The sequence below is a fragment of the Manis pentadactyla genome, chromosome 11 (genome assembly GCF_030020395.1).
Source record: "Manis pentadactyla isolate mManPen7 chromosome 11, mManPen7.hap1, whole genome shotgun sequence".
In the NCBI taxonomy this organism is placed as follows: Eukaryota; Metazoa; Chordata; class Mammalia; order Pholidota; family Manidae; genus Manis; species Manis pentadactyla.
The window spans coordinates 45,319,736-45,334,539 of record NC_080029.1 but is presented as its reverse complement, the minus strand read 5'-3'; the positions used below and the strand labels follow the sequence as shown (position 1 = coordinate 45,334,539).

Sequence of the window (14,804 nt, the reverse complement as noted above, 5' to 3'; positions counted from 1 at the left end):
CCTAGGTAAATTTTAGTTAGAAAAGGTTTAATGACTTTTGACATACTAATAACTGTGTTTGTATTTTGACTATCTAATAACTGCAAATTTGAAATACAGTAAAACAAACAAAAATCTAACAGAAATAAGTAAAAAGAGACAAGACACATTAAATCATACCTTTCCATGCAATCTTTGGTTTCCACATTCCAAACTATAATTAAACCATTAATACTCCCTGCAGCTAAATATTGCCCACAAGGAGACCAGGTTACAATATTCAGGGCCTATAAAGAAAAACAACTAATAAATAACAATTTTATATAACTTCAAACTAAATACACATTTTTATTACCAAATTCAAATTTTTATAGCCCTTATTCTAGGTAACTTGTTATTAAATCTGATACACAAATGGCAAGACAGAGTTTATTTTTTAATTTTCTTTTTCAATAATATTCAACAATCACTAGCACCTATTAGTTTGTTTACCACGAGAAAATTATATTGGCACAATTTTAAAAGCAAAGTCTAAAAAAATGTTATTATCCTGGAAGGAGAAATAACATCAAACATCCTCTTTGTAATCACCATCAAGAGGAAGGAAACAGGTTAAGTGAAATAAACAGTACTAAGCCATTGTAGAACCACTGGTCTTGTTTCCTTAACTGTAAAATGGGTATATATGAGAGGAGCAGGAGAGAGGCAGAATATAGACCAACAACCTTTCTTGTTCTAAAATTCCAGACTCTATGATCACAAGTTTCAATGAAACTCAGTTAATAATAAAGGTTAATTACTTTAACCTTTCTAATACTAAGCTACTAATACTACCATATTCTAATACTATGCTAGGCTAAATTTGACTTGTTATAAATTAAAAGATTTTCTTATCAAATTTCACAAAGGAGAAAGTTCAAATAGGATCTAGCAAAGACTTATCTACTGTCCAGTTATGGGCTAAATGAGAAATGCTGAGTGGAAGGTGGACACTCACACTCCACCATTCTAGAGTTGTTCTCCATTTTCAATAATATTTAACTGCAACTACATTTAGGCAAAGTATGAATTATATATTACCATCAGCCTACTGAAAGTGTCACTTATAAAACTCACCTGAGAGAGAAGGCAAATCATGAATCTGTGGCATCTGACTACACTGATGGACAGTGACTGCACTGGGGTATGGGTGGGGACTTGAAAATATGGGTAAATGCAGTAACCACATTGTTTTTTCATAGGAAACCTTTGAAAGAGTGTATATCAATAATACCTTAGTAAAAAATTAAAGAAAAAAAAACTCACCTGAGAGATAAAATTGTCTGAAAGATCAAATTGATTATTCCACGTTTCTCTTCTATACAGTTTAACAGATTTTTCTACAGGAACTGCAAGTAACTATTAGGAAAGAAAAATGATTTAAACAAAAGTTTGCATTAAATTAAATTTGAAGAGAAAAAAAGAAAATTCACGTTATTAAGACTTGCAAAACATAAAAGCAAATCTGTATTTTACTTGGCAACTAACAAAATTCAGAAAATTACTTGAAATTTTGATAAGCAAAGAATGAGTGATGTTCACTCTTGCTTGCACTGAAAACCAGGGTACTTGTAGTCACTAGTATTTTAGTACTCTTAAGGAATCTAAGCACTGTGGACCTAATAATTCATCTCATTTGCTGGAAGGAAAGAAATAGAGCCAGAAGAGTTCAAAAGGAAACTTATCTTAAAATTTCTTCCCAAGAAATAGATTAGTAGAAAAAATTAAAATGGTATATTCCTTCCATGCTTATAAAAAAAAAGAGAAAACGTATTATTTATGAACAGTAAAACTGTTTTTATTATTCTTTAATTAGGTTAGTTTCATAATCAACAAAAAAATACATTACTAGATTCCCCAAAGGTCACTTTAATGCAGAATGTAGTCTTAAAATTAACATGACAAAAAAAGGTATATATTGAAAAGAAACTGCCCCAGTCCTTAAATTCTCCTTCTACTTCCCAAAGGCAAATATGAGCATAGTCTATTAAAGAACACATAGGTACATATTTACAAATACACACACACATAACAGTAGCATTCTATCTGTACCTTCTGCTCTACAGCTTGATGCTTTTTACTTTACAATGTATCTGAAGATCACTCCATGTGTGAGGACACACAGATATACCTCAGACTAACAGCTGCAGAGTATTTCACTTTCAGGAATGCTACAGTTTATTTAAGCAGTTCCCTATTAATGAATATTTAAGGATGTTCCTAATCTTTTGCTACTGTGAATAATGATGCAACATTTTCATTATATATACCCTGTAATGCATATGTATGGCTATGCTAATGGAAATATGCCTAGAACTACTACTGTTGGTCATTCATTCTGATAGAAACTGCCACACCCTCTTCCACATAGCATATAATCAAACTTTGATGTTTGACCATCTGATAAATGAAAATTAGACTATCACTACGTTGTAATTTGTATTTCTCTTCGTATGAAAGGTTGCATGTCTTCATATGTTAAAAGTCATCTGTGTATTTTTCTGTACACTGTCTACTCATGTCCTTGCCTATCTTCATATTGAGATTGATTTTAAACTCTTTGATTAAGGAAATTAGCTCTGTTGTATTATTTCAAATTTTTTTCTGTTTATAATTTGACCTTTTACTCTGAAATATTTTTTATCATACAGAAGTATTTTTTATATTATAAAGTTTATTAATCTTTTCTGAAAAATTTCAGACATATAGAAAAGTTAAAATAATATAGCAAATACCCATACAGAGAATCACCATATGTAGGAAGCCTCCAAGATGGTTCTCAATGATTCTCAGATCCTGGTATTCATGCCTTCCACCAATACATTTACTAAATCTCCTTTTCTCTACCTTTACAATACATTAAGTTCCCATACATACTCGATCTACTCTGTTTTATAGGTATCTGTCCATTCATTAGTCAGTAGCAAAGTTTTAATTTCAGTAGCATCCTCCCATATGTTATGTCTAATTCGATTAAACTCTGTATCGCTTTTCTTTTTCAAAGAATATGGACTTCAGAATCAAGTGCATTGGTCTGCCCAAACATCTTACAGATATTTTTATTTGAATGTTCTCAAAACTATGTTTTTAGGGAAAAACTGACATCTTTCTACCAAATACTCCTTTTTAAGAATGGCATATATTTTTCTATTTAAGTCTCCTCTAGGTATCATGTTAAAATTTTCTTTATATACCTCTTCCACCTTTTTTAGAAGTTTATCCCTATTTTCTCTCTTTTGATTTCACAGTAAGTACATTATTTTCTCCTGCTATATTTTCCAAATGGATAGTTTGTATATAGCATTATTGGTTTTATATAATTTTGCTTCCAAATACCTTACTGAATGTTATTAGTAGTATTTTTCCCCATTTGATATTCTTGGGATTTCCTTGTATATAATCATTGCATTTGCAAATAGTGAGCATTCTCCCTTGCTTTCAAACTTCTCCTTTCTACTATCTAACTGTATCAGCTAGTACCTCCAAAATGTTAAACACTAATAGCAAGAATGGACCTAGCAAGACTGTTTCCAGAGTTGTTCCAGTAAACATGAATGTAAAGAAGAATATAAAATTATTTCATTTATACAGACTGTACTCTTCAGAAAACATTTAAATAGTACAAATGTTCCTTAAAACATTTCAATATTACTTGGTTTGGGGCTTGAAAACTTATAATCTAAATGAAATTGTTACAACTTATTTTTATATTCAAAGTTGACAAGGACTGGAACAAATATTAAAGGTTGAAAAATACAAGTCACTTACCTTCCCACTTTTTGGCTGCCAAGCAAGTCTGCAGATTGATTTTGCATTTGTCATATCATTGCATTTTTGCAGCAGTGGCCAACTAATAGCACATACCTGATTTTTTAAAAAAAGAAAACTAATTTATTTTTTATGAAAATTCTCCCAAAAAACATATGCAGAACTGAGCACATTTAATAGATGCTTTCTTCAAATTGGTATATAGCTCTAAATAAAAGCAACTTAATTCACTTTAATTATAATAATATTTGATTTACCTAAATTACTTAAAGCCCTTCAGAGGTATAAAGAGCATTAAGTCGTAAATAATTAAATTAAGTAAGAATATTTCTTACATAGAATAAGCAAACAATATACTCACTGGAGAAACATAAACATACACAAAAAACATTAAATACATTAAAATCTTAAAGTGTCTACAAAAATAACCTACTTTAAAATGTTAGGGTGTCAAAGTCAATCCTTCTAAATAGTTCAAACATGAGGGGAAGGAACTGAGACTACTGATGCATATCTGTGGGGGATATTTTTCTCATCAGCCACATCATCTCTATAACTGCCAAGACTTCTCTGATTGCCTAGAACAATTAACTGTTCCCTATGCCAGTCCAGAAAGCACTTTCTTCATACCTCCTTTAAAACTTTTATCAGGCTGGTTAGAATAAGTTGTTTATGTGACTCTCCAAATGTGTGGCCCATGCCTTATGGTATTTTTGTATCCCCAACATCTAGGACCCAACACATGGTAATTAGTTTGTAAATACATAATGATTGAATTTCCCCTCATGATTTGCAAAACCTAAAAATGAAATATAAATCCATAATTTCCCTTGTGATTGGGTATAAAAGTAGTCAGTCTTAAAATTATTTATTATGTTTTAGACTATTATTGAATTTGATCACAAAAACAGTATTTAATGCTATTCAAAATAAACTAACAAGAAAAAGAACTTACTAATTTGGCCCAATAATACAATACAATATGTAACAACCATTAATGACAAAATGAGTAAAAAGTTTTAAATCCAAGTTGATGAGTTTACCTGATCTGAAATTTGCCATACTTTGACAGATCCATCACAACTAGCTGATGCCTGCAGGAATAAAACAACAGACTTCTCTATAGTTACAGCCATGTAACAGTACATGTAAACTGACTCAACTGATAAATCAGAGTCTTTTATCAACTGTGTGAAATTCTCTTACAATTTTAAACATTCAAGAAAAACACAAAAGAAGGGAAAAATGGTTACCAGAAAGACATCCTTAGGATCAAAAGAAAGACTTAAAACAGGGGCATCATGTCCTTTAAGTGTTTTCTGTTGGCTACAATCCATCACATCCACAACTTTGATTAGGAAATCACTATGAAAAATAATAATGTACAACAATAAACACCAATATGAAGGCCTCTCCTAAAAAGCTCTGTCCCAAATATTTCAAAATCACAAGAGTAAATGCCATAATTTCTTTATAGCAACTTGTAAAATTTGGTACCCAAATTTAATTTTAGTTTTGCTCTATGAAGATGCTAAAAACACAACACAAGATTTCCCATTACGTAAAAATGTAAATACTTGCTAAGTGGCTTTCTTAGTTACATCTTAGGCTTCATTTGCTCATCTAATTACAGTCACAACCATTTTTAAAAGTACTACACCATTTACTCCAGCAACTCACCAATTACATTTTTCCTATGACAAATAAGCATCAAGAGAAACAATAAAAATCCTGATTGTATGGTCCAAGTTCTACCTGAAATAATTTTTTAAATTTTGTATCAAACTATCTTTCCCCAATCGTTTCCAGCATTTGCTGAACAGGCTGTCCGCAAAGCAATATATCCCAATTCACAAAGAAGCACAAGTTTTTCCTCAAAAATCTTTACTAGAAAAAAGACTTGAGTATAAAAATTAAGTTAACAAAAAAAGAGAGGACAAAGTCCTGAAAATGTTACACTGAAACCAAGAAAGGAGGCCATTCTGTTCTAATGTTATTTGCTTTTCTGATATCAAAGAGCCTTACCTAGATCCAGCACCAATTTTTGCACCATCCCCATTAAAGACCACATGGTTTGCATTTGTGGTGAAGCGAGTCAATATACCATCTGGAATTCCTTCAGGGAATGTGTAGACTTGAATAGTGTTGTTAGATACTGCAGTGACCAATTTTCCATTCTAAGGAAAAAAAAAAGGAAGAAACATTGGCAAAAAAAAAAATCCAAATAAAGTTGGAAGTCTCTCTATAGTTAAAAAGCGTGTAAAAAACAAAAATCTTTATAAATGCAGGTCATGTCAAGAGAAAAATTATTATTCAATGTACAGTTTTCCTGAAGTATCCATTAGCAAGAAAAATTTGCTATCTTTAGAAAATTTAACTCCCCTTTCATCAGCCAAACTTTAGCCCGATTCCTCTTTTGTCTTCTGGCAAGAAAAATACTTAAATAGTATTTTTTGATCCCCAAGTGTCATAAAAAAGGAGACCCAAGAGGGCTTTTCAGAAAAAACATAGCTAGTCTCAGCGAGAGAAGAACATATCAGAAAGCATGACCACAATGACCACACTATAGTGTTGCCCTCTTTCCACAATAAAAAAAAATCATTAGATGTCTTTTTGGAGTAGGGTAAAGGCTAAATGCATAATCCATAGCTCCTTTTTAATACACTAAACAAACAGAAAGATTCTGGATCTGAACATGATCAGCAGACACCATTGCTTTGCAGAGATTTCAGCTAAAAACCAAAAAAGGTCAAGATTCTGCCCAACACCTTGATTTGTATTCATTCTCCAGAAGGGACTAAATCCCAAAGGACTAAATCATAGTCTACCAACCCCATACATGCTTTGATAAATTATATAGTCAATTTATTAATTTAGATGAAATGATAACTGCCAAAAGAAACTACCAGAAACTAGAAGACAGTTATGGAACAGATTCTCATTCAGAGCCTCCAGGAACTAACCCTGCCAATACTTTGACTTCAGACCTCCTGCCTTCTCAACTGAGAGACAATAATATTCTGTTGTTTGAAGCCACCAAGTTTTTAACAATTTGTTGCAGCAGCCCTGGGGAACTACTACAACACTGCTTTTATTTTTTTCTACTTTTATAGTCTTTTTCCTGTACAAAAGCAGTACATACTTATCGCAGAAAAAAACAACATGAAAGTGTCCTGAATAGAGACTTCCCCTATTCTTATGAAGTAAATGCCATTAATATTTTGGGGTTAAGTCTTTTTAACTTTCTTCTATACATAGGCAAATTGAAAATGTATGTATACATGTATATATACATTCTTTAATAAACAAGACTGTACTATACAGGATGTTCTGCAATTCACTTTTTCAATTTTTAACTTCTTGTAAACATCTTTTCAGATAAAGTATATAAGACCCCCCCGCCCTTTTTTTTCTTTGTGGCTGCATAGTATTATGGTATGGAGCTCTACCAAAACTTGTAACATGAATCCTCTATTGAGGGACACTTCAACTGGTTCTAACTGTTCCTATTATGAACAATGCTTTTATTAATATCTTTGTCCACATGAATGTAAAACTGTGTCAGTACTTTCATAGGGTAAATAGCCAGAAATGATTGTGCATTCTAATTCTGATAGAGCGCACTCTAACTTTTTTTAGAGTATTACTCTCAAAAAAGTTCCTTGATTATACTTCCAGCAACTGTGAAACAATAGAAAATATATACTGGTTGCTGTCCCGAGTTTCTGGCACAGAGCTCCTCAAACTCTAGCAATATGCTAAGTGATAAGAGCACTAGGAGCATGTTTTATTCTAATACATGGTCTATGATCCCGGTTCCTGACACAAAGCTCCTAAATCTATTTCCCAGGTGACAGGAGTATCCTTTATTCTAATGAGGCAACTCTTGGTGGGCTCCTGGATAGCTTCAAGGTAGGGGCAGAAAGATCCAACCATGATTAGAAGCTTGGAACTTTCAGCTCCATCCCCTCCCCATCATCTGGGAAGTAGAGAGGAGCTGAAAATGGAGTTAATAATCAATCATGCTCATGTGATAAGCCTCTATGAAAACCTCAATAGTGTGAGATTCAAGGAGCTTCTAGGTTGGTGAACACATCCACATACCAGGAGGGTAACACACCCCACACGGGGAAAAAAGACCCTCTCAAACTTTACACTACGTATGTCTTCATCTGGCCGTTCCTCTATATCCACTATCTATCCTTTATCATATAATAAACTGATAAGTATATTTCCCTGAGTTCTGTGAGCTATTCTAGCAAATGACTGAAACCAAGGAGGGGGGTCATGCTCTGATTCATAGCAAAGTCTGACAGCAGATGTAGGTAACTTGGGAACCTAATACTTGAGATTGGTATCTGAAGTGTGGGATAGACTGGTGAGACTGAACCCTTAATCTGTGTGGTCTGCGTTAACTCCTATTAATATCAGAATCGAACTGTAGGACCCCAAGCTGGTGTCTCAGAGAACAGCTTAAGTGAGAAAACAACCACACATCTGGTGTCAGAAGTGCTGTAAACGCCGCAATAGTATGAGAGTAAAGGAGAAATACAGGAAAAGTGTTTTTCCTTTACAAATACTTACTTGTCCAAGCCCTCACTATTACTGGGATTAGCAATATTTTTCATCCATTGCCAATCTTAAAGGAAAAAAATCCCATTGTTTAATTTGCACTTCTTTGCTTATTAGTGAGATTATGCTTGTATTTAATGTATGTTGGTCACTTATATTTTCTCTTCTCAGGATTTTTTTTTTTTTAATTATGGAACACTTCATGAATTTGCAAGTCATCCTTGGGCAGGGACCATGGTAATCTTCTCTGTATCATTCCAATTTTAGTATATGTGGTGCCAAACCAAGCACCTCAGAATATATTTTCCATTACCTATAATTTTTAAAAGAATATCTAACATATCTAAAGACCATCTCACCTACCTTAATGATCCAGAATTGGAGAAAATATGAGTAATATAGAACCATTTTTGTTCTACCCAAATATAATACCCTCAACTTAAAATTCATCACAAATAAAAAGCTTAGTGGTTTTTAGATACTTAGTTTTGCAAAGTCTTTCTGAAAACATGTCTCCATTCTCCAAGCAATCCACATCTCATTCCCATATTTACCTTATATAAAACATCAGAAACATAAAATACGTATTATTTTGAAAGTTAACAAAACATTCCTCTAGTACAATTCCTTTAGTTATCTGAATTAGTAAAGTAAAATACCACTGAGTTTTCTCTCAAAAAAAAACAAAGGAACATTTAAATCTCTTTCTTAAAAGAACAAGTGTTAATTTCTTACATATATTTTAATTGGTTCACCATTAATATGCACTAGTCACCTTTAATAAACCCTTCAGATTTTACCTGCAAAAATTTGGGCAAGTTATGGCATTATTATACATTTTTAACATTATTATTTCATAAGAGAAACAAAAAAGTACATCTATGTGTAAAACCTCTATAAAAATATTTTTCATCCAAGCTTAAAAATCACATGGCAGTATCACTGCATATCAGTTGCCATAACTGTTTGTAATACCTTCAAAGCACATGAATATGCCTTTTCTCCAACATTAATGGACTTAGGATCATCATCATCCAAGTCTTCCCAAATCCTCACATCACCATCACTTCCACAAGTCACAATACAACTGTGAAGGAAACAGTCATTAAAAAGTCACCCAGTTTCAGGCCTATTAGTTTTTTTAGAATGCTACTTAACCTTTTTAAAAATAAAATCAAGGTATTAGCCAGTATATTTTCTCATTTTACGTACATAAACCTCAATAACAAGGACTGCTAACCTCCTATTCTGTAAAATAAAAGGTGAATTTAATGTTCTTTATAGTTCCTCCTTGGCATAACTTATTTATTTATTTGTAATAATGTAAGAAAACAAGTGTGCAATATTTGTAACAGCAAGGATCAGTCTACTTTAGCTCATCATTGTGTCTAGTACAAAGCAGTCTCTGATACATAAAAGCATTGATCAATGTTTGTTGAATAAATGGATGTAAGAGCTCAATTATCTGCAGTAACAATTCATATGGTTATCTCTCAAGATAATCTTGTAAATCTCTCATCTTTCAAGTGCTTTTATTAGTTTGGTATGTATCTTATCTAGACACATAAAAAGCAAATAAAATACAAAAATAACATGGCAAATGGTGAAGAGAAGTCACATAATTAACTGTTCAGAAGAAAAAAATTAATTCCCACTTGGAAATTCAGAAAGGTGGTATTTACACTGGGAAGTCAAAGGACAGAGGACTGGATATGCTGAGACTGGTGAAAGGGGCAGTTCCACATAGCTCACATGAACCAAAATCTGTAAGTTAGTACAGCACCAGGGAGTTTACCTCCAGGAAATTAAGAAAGAAAATGGAGATTGGGGTCTTCCTATTTAGGATGAACTTAATGCAGAGTAAGGAGCCTGGACTCTCCCTTCTATAGGAAATAAACAGGAGGACCATTAAGTCTTTTTACCCAAGACAGTCCTAATATATTCATTAACCTGGTTTAGAATTTGAGCTCAATTTTCCTCTTTAAAACACATTAGTATTATTTGCACCAAAACTGTTTGGGTAGGTTTCACAGACCACTTTGCCCTTCCACCTTCTGCTACAATGTTGTTTAGCAGCGTAACACATACAATGAATAGAGTTCTCACTTTAACACATGGGCAAATCTCAAAGCCAACCAGTAATAACCCATCTTTCCCCTTCCAATCCTTTCTTGATGCAATATAAGTAACACCTCCTTTCAAGAACAGATGTAACTGAAAAAATCAAAGTGAAGTCAGTCACGAGCCTACAAGGAGAGGAATTTTTTTCAGTCTCCAATGGTGATGGGAAAAGTATTTCATATTGCCATCAGTACCGACTATCTGGTGTATCAGCCAGGTATACCGACATAGATGTAGAAAGTTCCAAGTGCCAGTTGGTGGTGCCAGTGGGAAATTATAGTGAAATACAGAGGAATTAATGAGAAACACATGCAAGAAATAGAGGTTAAGCAGTCCTTTAAAGAGCTTCTAGAGTATTCTGAGTATTCTTTCCACAGCTTTGTCATTTACTATAGGAATAAAACTACATATTCATTTTATTATTGGCTATACTTTTTAAATTTAGGGGAAAAAAACCCTTTCAGTAGTAATGAACTGAAAAAAAAATCCATCAAATACATGTTTAATAAGAAATCTAATACTAAATTTCTTTTCAAGCTGATAATGAAAGTGTAACTTGAACAAAATGTTGACATTTACCACAGGGGCTGTAGTGGTAACACCAACCACAGGAAAGTCAGAAGACACACAATTCCTGAAGAAACACCAGCATCTACTTCATAAGTTAATGGTATCTTGAGACTGTCTGAAATCTATGCCTCTGCAGCTGGAAAAAGTGAGTTTGTCTCTTGTCAAGCATGACTTTTCGTAAGAATTCAGTGCTGTGCGATAGAACTTTCTGAGATGATAGCAATGGTCTACATCTGGCTATTAAGCAATTAAAATGTGGCTAGTGCTACTAAGGAACTGAATTTTTAATTTAGTTAACTTTATTTAATTTAAATCTAAATAGCCACATGTGGCTAGTGGCTACTATATTGGACTATGCAACATTAAAACAAATGACAGTCATTCTAAATTAATTTTGTTCATTTTTCATTCTAAGTTCCCTAGTGCAAGTATGAAAAGTGAAGTGATAGCTATTAATATGTTATCTCCATTAATAAAAGAACTTCTCAAGCAGTTAATGGTACTGGCTTTATATCAATGTCGTCAGAGGTCTTAAAGAGAAAATCAGTCAGATTAATTCCAATAATGGTGTAGTTTTCCCTTCAGTTCATTTAAACAGTTCATTAAAAAGTAAAGCTTTTGGAAGTTCATTCTGTGAAAAGTGAAACATCTGACATTATTGGGAATTCTATCTAATTTTCTTTGAAAAGTTCAATGCTAAAAAAAAAATTCCTAATGTTTACAGTAGTACTGCACACTTTGGTTGAGCACAGCACTGTAGTAAAAACAACATTCTTACTAACTTAAGAAATCTATGAAACACAAATGTATTTGGAATTGGAGTAAATTCAAAATTGTGCTCAAATGAACTGTTAGTGTACCAATCAAAAAGGAACCCACAGTTGTCAAATTTTAGGATAATTTTATTTATACCCAGAATAACTGAACAAAATTTTGGTAACAAACTGATGCTAAACACACAAAAAATACTTTGATTTTGCAGAAGATGCTTTCTCTCTACCTATTCCAATCAGATTTTTTTATTTGAGTCTTTGAGGAGTGGCTTTATAAAAAAAGTGTCCTATAATGATGGTATTATTATTATTATTATTATTGGAAACAAGTTCTGTAAATCTTAGTTCCATTTTGTTCAAAATCAGTTAGAAATCTTTAATCAAAGCATTCAACTTAAGCCTGTGAAGCTTTTAGTGACAATTAATGAAAACAAAGCTTATGCACCAGAAGACACTGAAATCTATCCCTCCAAAAGCAAAAGAACTGAACAAATTGTACACTGAAAGCTATAACAGTGAATGATCTAATTTTGAAATTCTGTAAATGCACTCTGGAATAATAATAATTGACTTGTGGGAAGAATCTTTTAATGGAACTCCTCTCTTTAATTGCATAAATTTATGTTCTGTGTCAGAATGAAATGAAATTGAGTAGGCTTACAATTTGTGAAATAAATATTCAAAGGAATTATAAATAGAGAAAACTCTCTTGATGAATTTTGTCTTTCAAAATATTGAAGAACTTACTACTGATAAAGGGTACTCTGAATACAGGTAAAAAGAACCTATAAAAATACTAAGGTGAAATATTTACCCATTTCAATTAAAACAAATTTTTAAAAATTGAGACTATTACATTTAGAATTTACTCTGAGCCTAGAACCTAGAGATTATATTTTTATTGAAAAATGCTATGATCTAAAGAAAAAAATTAACTGAAGATATCATTTCAAATTTATTAACCATAAAACTCTGAAGAAGACTGCAGACAATTTTACAGAAAAACAAAAATAAGATTGTATTGGAAAAAACATATTTTCAGAACTATATCACCGCCACATTAGACATGCCAAAAAAAGCTGATTAAAGTACACAAACAGGTACCAAGAATGACTACTCTACTTATGTTAATGTTTAGATTACATGTCTGATGTTTAGAAAACCAATGTAAAGAAAATTTTTTAATGTTTTAATGTCACAAATGTTTTTCAGGAAAAAAGGTTTGAAAGTTTTTAAATAGATGTTATAGATCCACCAAACAGAATAATGTGTGAATCGATAGTAATTCAAAAACTTGTAATTTTAATTCTTTTGAAATTCTTCTCCCCATTCTCAAGGTATCCTGGTTTAGATAATAAATTAAGAAATCCACCAAAAATGTATGAGCATAAGGAGTAATTGTATAACGCCTTTGTCCTCTTTACGACATAACTGCAAGAAGCCAATGATCACCAAGGCATTTCTCACCATCTAGATTCTCCATCCTCAGAATAATGTTCTTGCACTAATCTGATCATCTCTCCCTAACCTTTCACTGGGCCTCAAGAGTCTACCATGGTCCCTAATCAACTCAGCACAGTGTTCCCTCTGCCTGGAACGCCAACACCACCATCCCACTACCACCCCTAGCCATCTCTTGATAGTTCTTAATCCCTACTCCATCCTCAGCTCTCATCTCAAGAAACACCTCCTCAGAGAAGCCTTCCCTGCCTCCTCAAACTAAATCAACTTCCCCTCACATATGCTCATCACTGCACATACTACTTAATATTTCTAAGTGTAATTCTTAACATACATTTATTTTTCTGATTAATTTGTGCTCAATGTTTGTCAATCTAAAGACCTTAACTTAAGGTCAGTGAAGGAAAAGACTGCTTTGTTTGCACCACTGTATCTCTGGCCCGACATGCAAATACTTTCTTAATGAATGAATCAACATAGGAGTGTCAGTGGAAGTCACACAATTGACAGTACTGAATAGGAATGGCATTTAGGAGATAAAAAGGGAACAGAATAACCCTGGGAAAATATCACAATCTAGGAATCAAGTAGAGCAAATCTTAGAAAAAAGCCATTAGAAAGTTAAAAACAACAGTAAAATGTGAACAGCATCATAAAAGCACAGGAAGAATAAATATCAACAAGACATTACTGGGCCACTGAATTTGACAAGTAGGCAGCCAGCGAGCGATCTGACAAAATAACTAATAATGTGAGACACAGAGAGGAATGAGCAAAGGTAAAATATGTGGGGAAACTCGCACATCCTTCCAACTCCTCTGGCTGTAAGATTTTACAGTGGTTAGTTTTTTTGATGTACTAAAATTATATGCCGGTCCGAATCGAACAATATATAGAAATAAACGTGCCATTCTAGATTTAAACCTTATGTCCATCTGGATGAGTCATTTTAGGCTGACGTCTTCTGTGACGTATACGAATAAATGTTCTAATATTTACACCTGAGACGTTTTGTTTCTCCAAGTACCTTACCTCCCAGAATCATCAAAACAGACATCTGTGTGTCCCTCTGTATGTCCATATCTCATCGGCTTCTGTGTAGCAGGCATCTTTTCTTTTACCTATCTGAAAATATTTTACAAAAGCTAGTGTTATTTTAAAGGTGAGGAAAGCCGAGGTCTGAAGGGGAAGAATGTAGGTCCGTTTCCTCCCGGGCACCCTCTAGGCAGCCATCCCCCAACTCGAGTGCCACAAATAAGATAAAAATAGATAAAATAAGGGTCTGTCGTACAACACGCCGTTAACAGGACACGCTTCTCCTCGGTGGGCGGCACCGACACGTGCAGCGGGTGTTGGGACTCACCCACTCGCCAAGCCTCCGCAACTGAGCAAAGGCGAAGACCTAGCGCCGACCCAGCCCGCTTCCCGCGCTCTCGCGTGCTGCCACACTGCGCATTCGCAGGTTGGCCCACGCCCAGCGTAGGGCCCGATCGAAGTCGCCGAGTGATGACGTCTGCTGGG

At 33.6% G+C, this 14,804-nt stretch overlaps 1 protein-coding gene and 1 non-coding gene across 7 annotated transcripts in view; both read right to left on the bottom strand.

The window, feature by feature from the left end:
* Positions 1-14,782, bottom strand: part of WDHD1 (WD repeat and HMG-box DNA binding protein 1) — a 77,750-nt gene extending 62,968 nt beyond the window's left edge. For 3 of the 6 annotated variants that reach the window (XM_036918457.2, XM_036918466.2, XM_036918438.2), the window contains exons 1-9: positions 14,647-14,782; positions 14,316-14,408; positions 9,334-9,445; positions 5,812-5,963; positions 5,040-5,151; positions 4,830-4,880; positions 3,787-3,882; positions 1,285-1,377; positions 160-266 (exon numbers count right to left, since the gene is read on the bottom strand). In XM_036918457.2, the coding sequence (XP_036774352.2) occupies positions 160-266; positions 1,285-1,377; positions 3,787-3,882; positions 4,830-4,880; positions 5,040-5,151; positions 5,812-5,963; positions 9,334-9,445; positions 14,316-14,392 (800 nt within the window). In that variant the 5' untranslated portion in view covers positions 14,393-14,408; positions 14,647-14,782. The remainder of the gene's footprint in view (positions 1-159; positions 267-1,284; positions 1,378-3,786; positions 3,883-4,829; positions 4,881-5,039; positions 5,152-5,811; positions 5,964-9,333; positions 9,446-14,315; positions 14,409-14,646) is intronic. The other 3 variants (XM_036918431.2, XM_036918447.2, XM_057488448.1) reach the window with 2 other exon arrangements.
* Positions 8,543-8,649, bottom strand: LOC118929478 (U6 spliceosomal RNA). The gene has a single exon (XR_005031589.1). It is a non-coding gene; the product is annotated as a U6 spliceosomal RNA (small nuclear RNA).
* Positions 14,783-14,804: the final 22 nt, after the last annotated feature.